The sequence below is a fragment of the Mesoplodon mirus genome, assembly GCF_964341445.2.
Source record: "Mesoplodon mirus genome assembly, chromosome: 10".
Classification (NCBI taxonomy): Eukaryota; Metazoa; Chordata; class Mammalia; order Artiodactyla; family Ziphiidae; genus Mesoplodon; species Mesoplodon mirus.
This window is the reverse complement of record NC_138986.1, coordinates 51,135,130-51,153,749: the sequence shown is the minus strand read 5'-3', so window position 1 is coordinate 51,153,749 and position 18,620 is coordinate 51,135,130. Positions and strand designations below refer to the sequence as shown.

Sequence of the window (18,620 nt, the reverse complement as noted above, 5' to 3'; positions counted from 1 at the left end):
TTGAGTGCTGATGAGGCCAACAGGTTTGATTCTGAAGATTGTTATTGCTGCCAGGCTATAACCTAGACATATACTGCTTCAAATGTTCCATCAGGAGAATCGGCTGGGGAGCACTAATCCTAAGTGAAACCATCTTGATTACAAAGGAAGAAATGACAACACCATATTGCTTAACTGCTGAACCTTACAATGAAACACAAAGTGGCATTAACGTTCTCTGCCTGTAATGCTGCAGTTTAAGCAGTTAATCTTATTTTAGCTGAATGGCATGTTCATTACAGCAAATAAGTAGGTAATGTGTGGGATTACTGAAAGGAAAGATAAATTAAACCAGTTATGGTTATCATGTTGATTTTAACTGTCCGATTTAACTTGGTATTTTTCAAGAGTCAGATCTAATATACACTCATTTAGCAGAGATTAAGCAGATGGGACTCTTGCCCAGAAAAGGTATTATATGCAACTTAAGATGCTACTTTTAAGGGCAGCAATCCATGACACTCGATACTGGCTCTAGCCTGGAATCTTCAGTGCTTAAACTGGAGGGTTCCTGAATGGTAAGATAGCACTTCTCTCTTTTCATTAAATAGTTATGTTTTCACCATTTATGCTTTTCAAGGGCAGCTGAAGGACTTTTCTTCAAGGTCTCAAACATCTTTCTGTGTGGACCTGCTACAAAACAGTGTGTAGTTCAGGAATGTATTTTATCTTGTTTACATGTGCTTTCTTCAAACAAGTGTTACCCTGACTCCAAAAACCCTTCACTGAACTACAGGTACAAGAGGAAAAAGAGATACAGTCCCTGAACTGGAAAGAATTACAATCTAGTCAGGAGAGGCGGGATAATAATCCCAAACATAAGGAACCTAGGAAACAATGTGAGAGGGTGTCTAATCAAGTGCCAAATTGCATAGTGCAATTGAGCAGTATGAAGTACTAGATACTGGGCACTGCACTGTAGGCTCTTCATATACCTAATCTCATTTAATTTGCACAATAGGGCTTCCCTGGTGGCGCAGTGGTTGAGAGTCTGCCTGCCGATGCAGGGGACACGGGTTCGTACCCCGGTCTGGGAAGATCCCACATGCTGTGGAGCGGCTGGGCCCGTGAGCCATGGCTGCTGAGCCTGCGCGTCTGGAGCCTGTGCTCCGCAATGGGAGAGGCCACAGCAGTGAGAGGCCCACGTACCACCAAAAAAAAAAAAAAATAATAATAATAATAATTTGCACAATAATCTTGTGAGGCCAGTATCATTACCTCCTATTTGTCCAAGGAAGGGGAAGTAAATTGCCTGTCCAAGGAAGGGAAAAAGCAGGAGTTTAAACCCAGGTCTAATTCTAAAGGCCTCATTTTTTCCTTTATGACAAGCTGCTTCCTTAAATATGAAGAGTCAAGAGCAGAAGAAAATCATAAAAGATGTCATGAAAGGAGTGGAATTGGATCTGAGTCAGAATGCACCTTCAATCCAATTTAAAAACAAAAAAGTTCTTTACCAGTACCCACTTGACAATCAATTTTACTTCCAGAAACAGCCTAAAGAAATAACCTTCTTTCCACATAATACGACCTTAAAACATTTTAACTCCAAGAATCCTCTTTTGATTTTTATGCCATTGTTATGTGTTTTCATTATATATATGTTAATCCCACAGGGCATTATTGTTGTATACAGTCAATAATTATTCAGATTTATTTATCTATTTTATCCTTCTGTGTCTTTGGGTTTCCACCTAAGTTCATTATATTTCTGCCTGAAGAACGATCTTTAGTATTCCCTTTAATGCAGGCCTTGTTTGTGATAATTCTCTCAGACTTTATGCCCAGATATGCCTTATTCCCCTTTCAATTTTGAAGAACACATTTTTGCTGGGCATAGAATTCTAGATTGTCAGTTACTTTCTTTCAGCACTTTGAAAATACTCCGTTTACCTTCCCGCTTTCATTATTTCTCTTGAGAAACTAACAATAATTTTAATTATTGCTCTCATGAAGGTAATGTCTTTTTTCTCTAACTGTATGTATGTATGATTTTCTCCTTGGTTTTCATTTACTATGAATGTGACTAGGTTTCTGGGTTTGTTTTAAATCCTTTTTGCGCTTCTTAAACTGTGACAATGTTTTTCACCAGTTTGGGAATATTCTCAGCTATTATCTTTTCAAAAATTGTTTCTGTTCCATTTTTCTCTCTCCTTTGCTTCAGGGACTCTAAATACACTTATATTACATCTTCTCACAATATCCCCTATATCTCTTACCCACCCCACCCCCGTTTGTATTTACAAACTTTTTTCTCTCCAGGTTTCCTTCTGGAGATACTCTTCTAATTTATTCTTAATCATCTCTTCAACCATGTCTTATTGGTTATAAAACCCTTCCACTGAGTTAATTTCAGCTACTATATTTTTTGGTTTGGGATTTAGTTCCTATTTATGTTTTCCATCATTATCAACCCTGCTTCTTTTGTTTCATCTCTTTACCCATTAAACAAATTGCACAGCAATTTGCTGTCAAGAAAAAACTTGACAACAAAGAAGCAATCAATGAGTTCCAGTCCCACTTAGGATCTAGAAACACAAGAAGCTCTGCTCCTACAAACTAGGTTTCTTTGGGCAGAGTACAGAAAGAAGAGTAGCCGCCAAAACAGTAAGAGGAGAAAACCCGAAATTTTAACAAATGCTGAAAGACAAAGTATGGGCCAGTGTGACAGCTTAGAATCTCCAGGAGCCACAGATACAAGAAGGGTCTGCCCTCACTTGCCAGCTCTTTTCCATAGGCCTCCACTGGGTGTTCATAAGAAAAATGGGGGGCAGATCAGGAAAACTGAAAGAGCCACCCTTTGGTGACACAGGCATGCAGATACAACCATCTGCCACTGGGGTTAAAGGCATGAAACCCATGTTCTTTTATACAAAGAAAGAGCCATTTGCCACTAGTGGAGTGGTACAAAACCTTCCTGTTCCCTGGTTCCAGGAAAAGGCTGTGGTAGAGGAGGAGTTGAAGGAAAAAGCATCAGATGCTGGAGGGGGGTAGGAAACCCACCTGTGACCAGGATCCTGCCCTAATGCAAAGCATTAGGTCTGCTGCCAGTGAGAGAGGGACAGGAAACTTACTTTCATTTAAGAACCATCCCCCACCCCCATTACAATGCAGAGTCTGACTGCCATGAGGAGAAGGAGGTGCACCTATAAAGCTCAAGAGCCCAGGGCCTGCATGAGACTGAGGCTAGGGGGGAAAACACTGCCTGCCCCAACCACAAAACTTGCTCAAAGAAACAAGCAACAGATCCCTAGAGCTAAGGGAGGGGCAGGACTTGTAGAGATTCCACTTGTAGTACAGTTGTGCAGTCTGTTGAAAGCAAGAGCGTGAAGCAGGGACACTGAGAGAAACTCCCTGGCATTCTAGGCCACTCACTAAACACAAAGTAGCAGCAGTTCACCACTGGATGAATTTTAAAGCTGTGGTATATTCAAGGTTACAATATCAACAATAAAACCCAAGCCCAGATCAACTACTACTGAGAGTTACTTGGTACCCTCACACTAATGGCCCAAGAGAAGGAGAGGTGTGCCCACTGTAGGTATAAATACTATTTACCTCAGTTTCTACTGTTCTTTTACATGCAATGTCTGACATTCAATCAAAAATTATAAGACACATTAAAAAGCAAGAGAAAAAAATGACAATGATCCACTGTCAAGAGATAAAGTAGTTAACAGAACTAAATCCAGAGATGACCTAGATATTGACACTATCCAACAGGAATTTAAGATAACTGTGATTAAAATGCTAAGGGATCTAGTGGAATGAGTGGACAGCATACAAAAAGAGGATTTCAGCAGAGAGATAGAAACTATAAAAAAGAGTTAAATGGAAACCCTGGGAATAAAAATACATCAAGAGATGAAGAATTATTTTGACAGGCTTATTAGTAGACTGGACACAGCACAAGAAAGAATCAGTGAACCTGAAGTAGGTCGATAGAAATGATGCACACTGAAACATAAAAGAAAAAGAGAGTGAATAAAACAGAAGAGTGCATCCAACAGAGCTGTGGGACAATATCAATGGTCTAACATAAATCTAATTGGAGTCCCAGAAGGAGAAGAGAGAGAGAGAACAGGACAGAAGAATATTTGATGGTATAATGGATGAGAATTTTCCAAAATTAATGATATACAACCAAAAAATCCAAGAGGCTCAGAGAATCCCAAGCAGAATAAATACAAAGATAAACATACCAAGACACATGATAGTAAAACTGTTGAAAATTGAAAGTTAAGAGGAAATCTTGAAGGCAGTCAGAAAATAAAAATGTTACATAGAGAAGAACAAATATAAGAATCACAGCAGGCCTGTCATCAGAAAATTTGCAAGCCGGAAGGCAATAGTGATTTCTTTAAAGTACAGTTGACCCTTGAATCACATGTCTTTGAAATGTGCGTGTCTACTCATACACAGATTTTTTTTCAACATATATGCAAAAATATATGTGTAGAACATCATGTGGAAGACTTGTATTGAAGTGGACGGCCTATCCCTACATAGGCACAAGGTGAGTGATATTTAACATAACATTAATGATATTAGTTTTCTTACTGTTTTATAACTTTGCTTTCAAAGAATTACATAACTGTACAGTATGCCTCTCTCTTTCGTAATTGGAGAAACTGTGTATCAGCCTATCATCACAGGGAAGTGTTTTTTAAAAATACATAATTACGTTTCCAATACTGTATCATGAATATGACTGCAATAATGCATGCCATAAAAATTTTATGCATGCCATAAAAATTTTATAACAATTCATTCATTAGTGAGCAGGCTAGGCTATCATGAAGCAATTGTATTGATTATCCTAGGCTACCATAAAGCAATCATATAGCTGCTTCTTCATTATCAATGCATGAATTATTATACCTGTAAATAAACTGAGTTTCTTTTTCATGTTATCTCTTCATTTTTGATGTCTAGTGTTAGTAATACGTATAACATCTACAGTATTTTGCATCATATAAGACAATATTGATGTAGGTACTGACAGACAATTCATCTTGTAAACAGATGACATAAACTTATAGTATCGATAAATACAGTACAGTACTGTAAACATATTTTTCTTCCTTATGATTTTCTTAATAACATTTCTTTTCTGTAGCTTATTTTATTGTAAGAATACAGCATATGGACTTCCCTGGTGGTGCAGTGGTTAAGAATCCACCTGCCAATGCAGGGGACACGGGTTTGAGCCCTGGTCCAGGAAGATCCCACATGCCGCAGAGCAATTAAGCCCATGCGCCACAACTACTGAGCCTGCACTCTAGAGCCCACGTGCCACAACAACTGAAGCCCACGTGCCTAGAGCCCATGCTCTGAAACAAAGAGAAGCCACCGCAATGAGAAGCCTGCGCACCTCAACGAAGAGTAGTCTCCACTTGCCGCAACTAGAGAAAGCCTGCGTGCAGCAACGAAGACCCAATGCAGCCAATAAATAAATAAATAATAAAAATAAAATATAGCACTTTAATTTCCTTAAGCTACTTTGTTTATTTCAAAGTGCCAAAAAACTAAAGATGTTCCGGTGCACACACATATGCTGTGAACCTAAGAATTCAGAACTAGGCAAAGAACTTTTCAATACAATCTTACAAATGAAATATTTATACACTTCACTGTAGTGCTTAATGCTTATTTTTGAAATCTATTGCTGATGCTACTTCTACAGAGCAATGACTCAACCAGAAAAATATTAAAGGCTGCCTTTTCTTTTGTAAAGTGCTTATTAGCAACTATATCCAAAAGCAATGGTTTTTAGAAATACATGATACTAAAAGGTGCTCAAAGAGTCACTTCTTACGGAATCAAATATGCCATTTTGTGACTTTGTACATGTACACTGATTTTATCTGCACTAATGAAAGATTGTTTCAATGGCCCTCAACCATAGGCTTCAAACCAAGACAGTGCTGTTCGCATCAGCAGCATGAACAGGGACAGCAGAACAAACCCCAGCACATTTTAAATGGATCACGGCAGACTAGAAAAACCGTAACAGCGTCTGGATATGTTGCATATCCAAGGATGAGGCTTCTCTTTCACTCTGCATATATGGTAAACATTAAAAAAAATAAAAACACTTTCTTGTCTCTCTGTAAGAGCATTTTACAGTGTATAAAAGGATTCAGATTCTTGTACCAATTAAGCAAACTGTTTTTCTATATAAAGTAGGCTTTATATTAAAGAAAGAAAGAAGGCAAGAAAGAAAAGAAAGCCTATTTCCACCAAGACAGCTAGAAGGAATTAACAAGTGAAACACCTAATGCTAAAAACCTGAGGGAAAAAGATGTGAACAATTCTGAAATGAAGCTTTTTTTGAAAGGTTGATATAAACATTCCAAAAAGGAAGTTGTTTTCGAGTGTGAACTATCTGACTTCATTTCAATCATGTATCACTTTCATCTGATTTAAATAATTTAGAAAACAAATATGCATCATCTTAACTGAACTACTACTTTCTGTATCAGATTCTCTTTCTGACTCATGCCCCCCAGTACAAGCCATTCAATACTCTTATAGTAAGCATCCCCTCAGGTCCCTGTCTATTTTCTGAATCTTAAGCTTTTTTTACTCTTCCTTTTTTTCCCCTCCAAAACTCCCCATATATCCCAAGAGAAAACCCCTATTAAAAAATCATAATTTAAATACATTGTGACAATGTTACATTTGATTTAAAGTGGTAATAAATTATAAATTGCCAAATAATATAATTCACAATGCAAATCCCTGGTATAAAAAGAATCCATCTTGCCCTGAATATAATAAAGCAGTCCAGTGATTTCAAATTACTTATGAAATAAAGGCAAAAATAAGGTGTAAAACACTATTTATAAAAGTCAAGTAAGAAACCAGTTACCATAAATCTTTTTACAAAGATAAATGTAATGTGCCTTTCCATCTCTAAAAATTTTGGGGGAGGTTTATAACTAGTGGTTTCAAAAATGACTTTAAGGAAACCAGAGATTGAATTACATATTATTTGTAATATATGACATATTAAATATATGTGACAATAATACTGCAATGGTGAGAAACTTAAATTAATCTTTGGACTTGCTACTTTTCGGCAAGTAAATATTTTTCAAAGTCTTTGCTATAACTGATTAATTTTTAAATGTTAGTTCTCAAAAACTTTGCTACTAGAGATACTATGTTAACTAAGGAGATACTGGAAGTCTCAAATAGTAACAATATGCCTACAAAATAAAACAAGATTGTTCTTGCATCTTTTGTTATTATAACAAATACACTTTAAAATAGACAACATTGCTATGCCTGTAAATTAAAAATACCCAAACCCTTAAAAAGGGGGTGGAACAGGAAAGAAAAATTGAAAATTCTTATTTAAAAATAAATCTGAAGTCCTTGCATTTCTTAAGAACTTGACTTGTCAAATCACGGTTTATCTTCTTTTGGACCAAGCTATGTCTTCCATCATTCATCCATGGGATATGATGTCAATTCTCCATTCTGTAGGTTTCAGTGTGAATTTTCTTGAATGTTTGCAAAGCTGGTACTGGACTTGAGACGTTTGGCTAAATAAATCAAAAGTATTATATTTTAACTTAAATTTAATTCTCTAAACATAATTATTCATTATTTTATGTAAACTATAGTATTCATCTATTAATTCTATGTTTGAATCTGAATAGATTCAATCTTATAAGAATTAAACCTAAATCTATTTTTTCTACCAACCTCAAAAGATATAACTTTGCTAGAAGCTGCACATGATTTTGTTAGAAGCAGTGCCAAATAAAACAGACATAATTTATATCATCCTGAACAATACAGTCTTAAATATGTAATAAAAATGAAAGTACTCTACTTTAAAAATGGAAGTGCTGTAAAGTATAATAATAAAATTATATATTTGAAAGTCTAATCCAGAAATCCAAATCTAAATTTCTCTTAAAAGAATTCAGTGAAAGAACTCTGTAATGTTTAAAAAAAAAACATTCAAATGGCTTACAAAGAAAAGTGAGTTGGATATTACATACATGTGCACAGACATATATGGCAGCTAATAAAATATGTACAATCAGTTTTGATCATGATGCTAAAGGGACTGAGTCATTAGAGTTAATAAAGAAAATCATGGCTATTTGGCTTGGTAATATGTTTTGTTCTTTAGTTAAACATGAATGTTTCTCATGTTCCAGAAACTAAAAACAACCATGCCATAGTGAAAGTATCTTACATTGGATAACTAGGAATCTCTCTACTTCAGAGGTTCTCAACACTAGAATAGCGGTTATGATTTAGAAAGTCTGCAATGGGATTCAGACATTTAATTTTTGTTTTTGTGTTTTGAAAGCTCTGCAGACAATTCTGATATGTGGCCAAGGATGAGAACCACTGTTCTAGTTTCTATCAGGGTCTCCCCTGACAACTCTAAGTAGAAGATGACAACATGGCTTCCTGGACCAGTGTATTGCTTCAGCCTAAACTTAAAAAGCAACTTAAACTAAAAAACATCCTAAAATAAAAGTCTACTTCTTAAGCCTTCAGTGGATTTGGGAAGCAAACTAATCAAAAGGTTTTTTTTTTTAATGTTGTTTAAAACTATTAAAAGTAATCTAGTTTCTAATTACCAAATTCATTAAACTAACCAGGTAGCAATACCAGTGAGTACATATGACTACAACTTCCTTGCTTCCTTATTTCTCTATCTGATAAATCCCTACATCCTCCAAAATTCTACTCCAGGGATCTTCTAGTGGTGAATTCCAACACCCCAAATGCAGTTTGTCTTCTATGCCTCGGTGGTCCAACCACACTGTATGCACTTCTACAACATTTGTTGTAATGACTGGATTATGGTCGGTATGTTCTTTGAGGGCATCTATTGTGCTTTGTTTCTTTTTAAATCCCTAATTCCTACCATAGGACTTGATGAATGGAAGCATATAAAATGGTAGCATAAAGAAAAGTAAGTTAAGATTTCCATGAGGTATCAGCACAAGAACTATTTGCTTACACTAGCATTTCCTTAAGTTCATCATTTAATTTGTAAACAATGCTTTTATGAAACATTAATAGGTATTATGCAAAGGTCCTACTGTCAAGTTTGGGGGATGTAATCTCAGAAGCCTTAATTTATATTCAGGTACATTACGAAGCTCATGAAAAGGAATTTCACAGGACTAGTATTTTAAGGAACTCACTCTAGGAGTTGCTAACATTAAGTACAATGTTCTTTTATTCAACAAATATTTTTGAGTATCTACCATGGGCCAGGTACTTTCTAGATGCTGGTGATACAGTGGTGAGCAACATAAACAAAATCCTTTTTCTGATGGAACTTACAGTTGAGTCAGGGTAGACAAACAAATGAGGTAGAAAATAAGTGGAAAAGTTAATTTAAATAGACTAAATAGTGATTAAATGCTATTAAAGAAAGATGATACAGAAGAATTTTAAAAAGGGTGTATTCTTAGGTTGGGGGGGTCATAAAAGTTCTCTTTGTGTCAGTAACCTTTGACCTAAGACCTGGATGACAAGGAGCCAGTCAAGGAAAGCAGGGAGGGAAAAATACAAGAACCTCTGAAAGAGGGCAGTGTGAATGAGCTTGGTGTTTGAGAGGAGCAGAAAGAAGGCCAGACTGCCTACATACAGCATCATGAGAAAGGAGAGGGGTAGACACAGGAGTTTAGGAAGGCAGATGGGGACCAGGTCACATGCAGCTTGGAGAGCAGACCTTGGAATAAGTCTGTATTTTATTCTAGGTGCGATGGGTACACGGGAAGGGTCTCAAATGGGAGAGGAGCACGTGGTAAAATTTGTGTTTAAAAATTTACTCTAGCCACTATACGGACAATGGATTGTAGTGGGTCAAGAAGTAGAAGTAGGGATACCAGTTAAGGGACCTCTGCCTTAGCGCTGGTAAGAGACGGTGATGGCCTGGGCTAAGGTATTACCAGTGGGGACAGAGAAAAGATAAGTTAAGATATATTTTTGGAAATAGAGCTGGCAGTACTTGCTGATGAATTGAAAAGGGGTAGGGGAGGGAATAAGGGAATGGGGAAAGAAAAGAAAAGAAAAAGTTAAGAAATTGAAAGATATTAAAAGAAATTAAATGACAAAAAGATTTGTGGCTTATACAAGCAGATGGATGGTAATGACTTTTATTGTGAAAACAATCAAACAAAAACACTGATCAGAAGTACTATAGACTTCCGGGTAAGATGGCGGAAGAGTAAGACGCGGAGATCACCTTCCTCCCCACGGATACACCAGAAATACAGCTACACGTGGAACAACTCCTACAGAACACCTACTGAACGCTGGCAGAAGACCCCAGACGTCCCAAAAGGCAAGAAACTCCCCACATACCTGGGTAGGGCAAAGCGGAGAGATTCCCGCACAGAGGAGCGGTGCCGAGCGGCACTCACCAGCCCGAGGGGCTTGTCTGCTCGCCCGCCGGGGCGGGCGGTGCTGGAAGCTGAGGCTCGGGCTTCGGTCAGAGCGCAGGGAGAGGACTGGGGCTGGAGGCGTGAACACAGCCTGAAGGGGGCTAATGTGCCACAGCTAGCCGGGAGGGAGTCCGGGAAAACTCTGGAGCTGCCGAAGAGGCAAGAGACCTTTTCTTCCCTCTTGGTTTCCTGGTGCGCGAGGAGAGGGGATTAAGAGCGCTGCTTAAAGGGGCTCCACAGACGGGCGCGAGTCGCGGCTGAAAGCGCGGAGCCCAGAGACGGGCGTGGGACGCTGGGGCTGCTGCCGCCGCCGCCGCCAAGAAGCCTGTGTGCGAGCGCAGGTCACTGTCCACACCGCCCTTCCGGGAGCCTGTGCAGCCCGCCACTGCCGGGGTCCCGGGATCCAGGGGCGGCTTCCCTGGGAGAACGCACGGCGCGCCTCGGGCTGGTGCAACGTCACGCCGACCTCTGCCGCTGCAGGCTCGTCCCGCACTCCGTGCCCCTCCCTCCCGCCCGGCCTGAGTGAGCCAGAGTCCCCGAAGAGGCTGCTCCTTTAACCCTGTCCTGTCTGAGCGAAGAACAGACACCCTCCGGCGACCTACACGCAGAGGCGGGACCAAACCCAAAGCTGAGACCCAGGAGCTGTGAGAACAAAGAAGAGAAAGGGAAACCTCTCCCAGCAGCCTCAGAAGCAGCGGATTAAAGCTCCACAATCAACTTGATGTACCCTGCATCTGTGGAATACATGAATAGACAACACATCATCCCAAATTGAGGAGCCAGGAGTCAGTGCTGTGCCTCTGAGGTGGGAGAGCCAACTTCAGGACACTGGTCCACAAGACACCTCCCAGCTCCACATAATATCAAACGGCGAAAATCTTCCAGAGATCTCCATCTCAACACCAGCACCCAGCTTCATTCAACGACCAGCAAGCTACAGTGCTGGACACCCTATGCCGAACAACTAGCAAGAGAGGAACACAACGCCACCCATTAGCAGAGAGGTGGCCTAAAATCATAAAAAGTCCGCAGACACCCCAAAACACACCACCAGACGTGGACCTGCCCACCAGAAAGACAAGATCCAGCCTCACCCACCAGAACACAGGCACTAGTCCCCTCCACCAGGAAGCCTACACAACCCACTGAACCAACCTTAGCCACTGGGGACAGACACCAAAAACAACGGGAACTACGAACCTGCAGCCTGCAAAAAGGAGACCCCAAACACAGTAACATAAGCAAAATGAGAAGACAGAAAAACACACAGCAGGAGAAGGAGCAAGATAAAAACCCACCAGACCTAACAAATGAAGAGGTAATAGGCAGTCTACCTGAAAAAGAATTCAGAATAATGATGGTAAAGATGATCCAAGATTCTATTTCCCAGATCCAAAATCTTGGAAATAGAATAGACAAAATGCAAGAAACAGTTAACAAGGACCTAGAAGAACTAAAGATGAATCAAGCATCGATTAAAAACACAATAAATGAAATAAAAAATACTCTAGATGGGATCAATAGCAGAATAACTGAGGCAGAAGAACGGATAAGTGAGGTGGAAGATAAAAGAGTGGAAATAACTGCTGCAGAGCAAAATAAAGAAAAGAGAATGAAAAGAACAGAGGACAGGCTCAGAGACCTCTGGGACAACATTAAACGCACCAACATTCGAATTATAGGGGTTCCAGAAGAAGAAGAGAAAAAGAAAGGGACTGAGAAAATATTTGAAGAGATTATAGTTGAAAACTTCCCTAATATGGGAATGGAAATAGTTAATCAAGTCCAGGAGGTACAGAGAGTCCCATACAGAATAAATCCAAGGAGAAATACGCCAAGACACATATTAATCAAACTGTCAAAAATTAAACATAAAGAAATCATATTAAAAGCAGCAAGGCAAAAACAACAAATAACACACAAGGGAATCCCCATCAGGATAACAGCTGATCTCTCAGCAGAAACTCTACAAGCCAGAAGGGAGTGGCAGCCAAGACGTGGAAACAACCTAAATGTCCACTGACAGATGAATGGATAAAGATGTGGTACATATATACAATGGAATATTAGCCATTAAAAAGAATGAAATAATGCAATTTGTAGCAACATGGATGGACCTGGAGATTATCATACTAAGTGAAGGAATTCAGACAGAGAAAGACAAATATATGATATCACTTATATAGGGATTCTAAAAAAATTGATACAAATGAACTTATTTACAAAACAGAAACAGACTCACAGACTTAGAAAACAAACTTACGGTTTACCAAAGGGGAAAGGTTGAGGGAGGGATAAATTGGGAGATTGGGATTCACACATACACACACTACTATACATAAAGTAGGTAGCCAACCAGGACCTACTGTATAGCACAGGGAACTCTGCTCAATACTGTGTAATAATCTATATGGGAAAAGACTCTGAAAAAGAATAGATACATATATATGTATAACTGAATCACTTTGCTGTACACCTGAAGCTAATATAACGTTGTAAATCAACTATACTCCTATATAAAATAAAAATTAAAAAAATAAAAAAAAATATAAAAAAAAAGAAGTACTATATATCTTCTGTAGAGTTAAATAGATTTGCAAAGCAAATAAGATGCTAAACTTTAAAAGTACACCAAGCCCTGAAAAATAAATTTTCTCAATGGTGAGGTCCCTGCAATGTTTTGTTATTACCCTAAAGAAGCACTTTTAGGCCCGAGTTATTACATATTTACAGAATGCTGGCAATCTTCAAAATACTTTACTAAATACACCCATGATAAAGATTCTCTCCTCTAGTAGCTAGCTTTTTGAGGTGACATTACAAATTCAATGTAAACTGATCTACAAGCAATCTGTTTTTTTTTTAAGTTAGATATATTAGAAGTGAAGTTAGATAAATTATGAAGAAATGCCAGAAAGAAGTTTACAGGGGAAAGAATTTTTATATCATAGGTTCTTAGACTAGGAATAATATTTGAGAGAAAAAAAGCCTGACTTTTTTTCTCCAGAAAACATTCTTTTATAAAAAAACTAAAATTACTAAGGGATAAGCCCATACTTTCATTCTGATAATAAACAAGAAACCTATGAGATTTGGAGGTCACTTTTCTTTGGCTAGTTGGGACCTTCCAGTTATTGTTTTTTTCTGCTCTGCCCTATTTGATGGGGAGAAAGGAAAGGAATGACCACATACTGAGCACATGCTATATGTCAAGTAACTTTCTTGCAACTACAATTCCAATTTGTTCATAAGCAAATTGTCTGTGTATAAGCTACAGTTTCTCCCTGCCTGCTACTTGATTGGTGGTTCTGTCATGGGTGGTTCTGCCAATGGGCCTAAGAGCTCTCTACTATTTATCTCCCTATTATGGTCATTTCAGGTCTGCAAAGCCTTTGTCGCTATTCCTTTGTTGTTGTAAACCTTATTCCAGGGAATCTAGCTTTCTCAATTAAAGCTTCTGAAAGATACTGTATGTTAAAGTTTGATTATAAAGTCACTTAACTTACACATCTCTTCTGTTAGTGAGCACAGTTGTAAAATTTGAAGAAGAGAGCTGTTTTAGGCTAATATAGTTTGAGTTCTCAGAGTATATATTATTTCTAAAACAGGCTTAGATTTTTTTAAATACAGGTTTTTAGTCTAAGTAAATAAACAACAATAAAAAGAAACTTACGTAGAATGAGTTTGCGTTTCTTTTGCTCTGAGTGAAGAAAACTACTAAGGTAGAAGACAACAGGTAGAAAGAGAATGAACACAGAAACAGCAATTACAGGCACTGTGTCACTGCAAGGGACTGAACAGTTGAAAGTTCGACTCCAAAGTTTTCGAGTAATATTCATCTGAAACAATAACAAATAATGTTACTCTATTTTATATTTAATTTGTCTTCAACTTCATAAAATTATTTTGTCAATAACAAGAACCCCAAATTTAGACTAAATACACATCCCTAAAAAATCTATTAATAGTTGAGGACAGTTTCTTCTGTCAGGAAAATAAGCTGGTTCATGATTAGTCATTGTATAAATTTATATCCATACAGAAATTTCATATTGTAAATTCATAATACTGTCTAAAGAATGTCAGCTTTTCACAGACTTCAAACACAGAACTTGTATCAATAGAAATATACTGTGCTTCATTCATTAAAAAAGATTTAAAAGGATAACTATGTGAGGTGATGAATGTCAATAATTAGACTGTGGGAATCCTTTTGCAATATGTATTTATATCAAATCATCACACTGTACACTTTAAACATATTATAATTTTATTTGTCAAGTACACCTCAGTAAAACTGGGGGGGAGGGGAAGTCTCACAAAACAAACAAACAGGGCTTCCCTGGTGGCGCAGTGGTTGAGAGTCCGCCTGCCGATGCAGGGGACATGGGTTCGCGCCCCGGTCAGGGAGGATCCCACATACCGTGGAGCGGCTGGGCCCGTGAGCCATGGCCGCTGAGCCTGCGCGTCCGGAGCCTATGCTCCGCAACGGGAGAGGCCACAACAGTGAGAGGCCCACGTACCGCAAAACAAACAAACAAACAAACAAAGTATTTTCTTTCATATGTTACCTATGTAATCTCACTGAGCTTATTGCAATATTTTTAGAATGGAGATAAAAATATCAACTTTATAGGGCTTCTCTTCAAGAGATGATATCTATGAAATGCTTAATAACTTATCTAAGATATTATGAAAGATTCATACAGCAAATAATTTTTTAAGTACATAATATCTAATGAGTCATGGAAACTTTATCAAACAATATTAATATCTTATTTAGCCCCTAGATACACTTAGGGGCCGCAGTACCTCACTTTCATTGAGCTTATGATTTCTGTCAAACAGGCTAAATGATATAAGGAAACTACCAAATTTAGCGTTTAAAACTGTTCTTTCCTGGATTTTGTTTAATTGAGATATGGTTTACAAATGGTGCACTATACATCTGTTGTAATTTTTGCTTATTGCAAGATGGATGTTCTAAAATAGGTTGGTCATGTTGATTTCCTGTGTAATCCAACTTGTGTCATAGAACCAATATTCATTTTTCTTCTTTATTAAAAAAAAAAGAAAGAGACTATTATTCTTTAAAAAGATGTTTATTATTTATTGGGAACCTACTAGAAGCCAGGTACTACTCTAAACATTAGTAACAGGGCAGTAACAAACAAAAATCTCCATGGTGTATCCAGCTTAAGTGCTTTTTACCATTCTGAATATTACAGATCCACTATGTTCACTCTGAGCTGCTATAATTCACACTCATCATTCTCAAACATTAAGTTTACCAATTTTGACCACAAGTTCTCTGCTTTTTAACAATAAATTTTCAGTTTCCTCTAATGCCTCAATAGTCAGGCATCGTATTCCCATAAAAAGGCATGATTGCCATCTAGTGGTGCCCCATGTAAAGGCAGGCTATTCAACGGAGGAAAAAGAGTTTTTGTGGACTATTCATTCAATCAATACATGTTACTAAGGGCCCACTATTTGCTAGGCGTTGTTCTAGATACTGAACAGTGAACAAAAATGGACAATGACGTCCTTGTCCTCATATGGCTTATATATTAGTAAGGGGAGAAAGACTACAAATAAGTAAACAAAACTTCTCAGGTGGTAATAGATATAAAGAAATAAAGCAATGGGATAGGAAGTAACTGAGGAATGGCTTCAGAAACATATTGTAGCAAAACCTAGAGACTTCTTGAATTAGCAACAAGTGCACAAGAAACTGAAATGAAAACATTATACCCACACCTCTGAAAATGACACACATTATCAAACTTAAAAAACAAAATGTATAAGTGGAGTATAATCTATAAAAATAGTAAATCACTATGTTGAATACCTGAAACTAATATAATATTGTAAATCAACTATACTTTAATAAAAATAAGTCAAATATACCAAATTATCAACTTACTTATGAAGTATCTGATTAATTTCCATTTTAGTCTGACACATCAGGATATTCTAAAACTTTACTACTTAGCAACTAGTTATTTCTGGTTGAAGACACCATATGCAAATTCCAGTAATAATACTGAAGGCACATTCAACAACACTGCAAAACACGCGCTGTATCAGGAGCAAAGTACTTACTGCATCTTCCACATCAATGCATAAGTGTGTTCCAGATTCATCCTTATTTTCAAGTTCATTCATTTTTTGCATTTCACTGTACAGACTACTCAGAGTTTTGTATGCGTCACGACAGTTTTTGCATACTTCCGAGTAATTTCTTAACTGAAGAAGACTGTGTGTGCTCCCCTAAAATGTCAAAGGCACATATAATACACACAATGAACATTACATTTTTTAAACTTATTTGTCCTCCTGGAGGAAATAATAGAGTATGTTAAAGTGCTGAGCTGTGATGTGGGGCAGGTTGCTAAACCACTCTGAGCCTTGGTTTTATCTATAAAATAGGGATACCCTTACCTGTATTACAGGTCCCAAGGAATAGAGACTGGTATGTAGCACACAGCAAAATATTTGGTACTTTCTAGTCACCCCTGAATTTTGAAAACCACTGCACTAGCCACTGTTAACTGAGGGCAACACTAGCTCATATACCAAATTATTGATACCTAAATACCAAAAATTTACTAAGTTATCTTGTCATTTATACATCTGCCCTTATCTATCCTACACTCACCAAATAAATAAAGTATACCCTTGCCTGTGATGACTTGAACCCTGAAGTCTGCCTTATTGAGACAGAGAAGACTTTATAATGAGTTAGGAAAAGGCACCCAAACTACATCCCTCCCCCAGCCCTCTTACCCCAAGGCTTTTAATCCAGGCCTTTCAAGTCAACAAAAAGGGACTAATACCAATGAATCATATAACCTAAAATATAACCTCAGGTACTGGATATAAGACATTATGTTAGTGAATCTCAATCTTTTCCACTTCTGGGACTGACACTTGTATTTCAAGAACAAGTTTGCTAAACAGTCAATTCACACTTTTGTTTTCTATTCCCTTTATTCTTTACCTTATAGCCTGGAGAAATAATATTAACTACCAGAATGAAAGAGAAAAGGAAAAACTAAAGGAATTAAGCTGATGTAGCCCCTACAACATTACCCTTACTATCTACTTGACAAATAAACTCAGACTCTCTTTAGTTCTGCCACAAGAAATAGCCCATTGCCTGTTTTTCACAGAACAATTGTACATTCAGCTAAATGTGTTTGATCAAAAATGGAACACAGTACCTTGATGGGGGAGTATAATTTAGTCATTTATATTAAAACTTAAAATGTACATATCATTTGGCATTGCAATTTCACTTCTAGGAATCTACCAGACAGATAAAGATACAAATACCTGCAAAAGACTGTCCATATTTGTGATAGTAAAATACTGAACCAAACAAAAATCTCCACTGATACAGGGACTGACTGACTAAATGGTGGCATAGTCAAACAACAAAAGCCCTGCAACGTTTAAAGCAAATGAGGAAGTAGGATTCTGGGAAAATGATGACATCAGCATGTGCCATTCCTGATTTCTTTTCTGAAGAGACTCAAGAACTCAAGAGTAAACCCAGGCCCTTGATAGCACTGTTAATTATAGAGGCACGACATGCACATTTCATCACAGGAAGGTTGTATGACAGCTGTCACACCACTCCCAGAGAAACTAGCCGGAACCACAGTCTCTTGTGACCCTCTATCCCCTGCAACCACCTACTGTCCTCTGGAGATGCGAGGGGCTGGAATAATAGCCTCACCCTGCCTGTGGGACCACCCACAAAAAGCAGTCTCGACAGCCACCCAGACAGTCTAGGTTCCCAGAGAAGCCACCTGCAAACACATACTACATAAGGTGGAGCTGGTCTGGAACCTAAACCCACATCTCTGCCTCATCACTGAGCCAGAAGGCACTGCCACAGCCAATACCATTAATTTCACTGCTACCACCTATCTCTTTAGCTGGTTCCCCTCCACCTTCACAACACACACACACACACACACACACACACACACAATAAAACATTGGCATTGCCCAGAACTCAGTCCTTGGGGCCTCTTCATCATCTCTATCTACACTCACTCACATCCAAGTCTCCAGGCTTGATACCATCTGTACCTGATGACTCTCAGATCTACAGCTCCAGCTCATACCTCTCCCCTGATA

At 38.1% G+C, this 18,620-nt stretch overlaps 1 protein-coding gene across 1 annotated transcript in view; it reads right to left on the bottom strand.

Moving 5' to 3' along the window:
• Positions 1-5,519: 5,519 nt before the first annotated feature.
• OSTM1 (osteoclastogenesis associated transmembrane protein 1) overlaps positions 5,520-18,620 on the bottom strand; it is a 41,624-nt gene continuing 28,523 nt past the window's right edge. The window contains exons 4-6 of the mRNA XM_082634405.1: positions 16,575-16,742; positions 14,143-14,308; positions 5,520-7,589 (exon numbers count right to left, since the gene is read on the bottom strand). Coding sequence (XP_082490531.1) covers positions 7,534-7,589; positions 14,143-14,308; positions 16,575-16,742 — 390 coding nt within the window. The 3' untranslated portion in view covers positions 5,520-7,533. The remainder of the gene's footprint in view (positions 7,590-14,142; positions 14,309-16,574; positions 16,743-18,620) is intronic.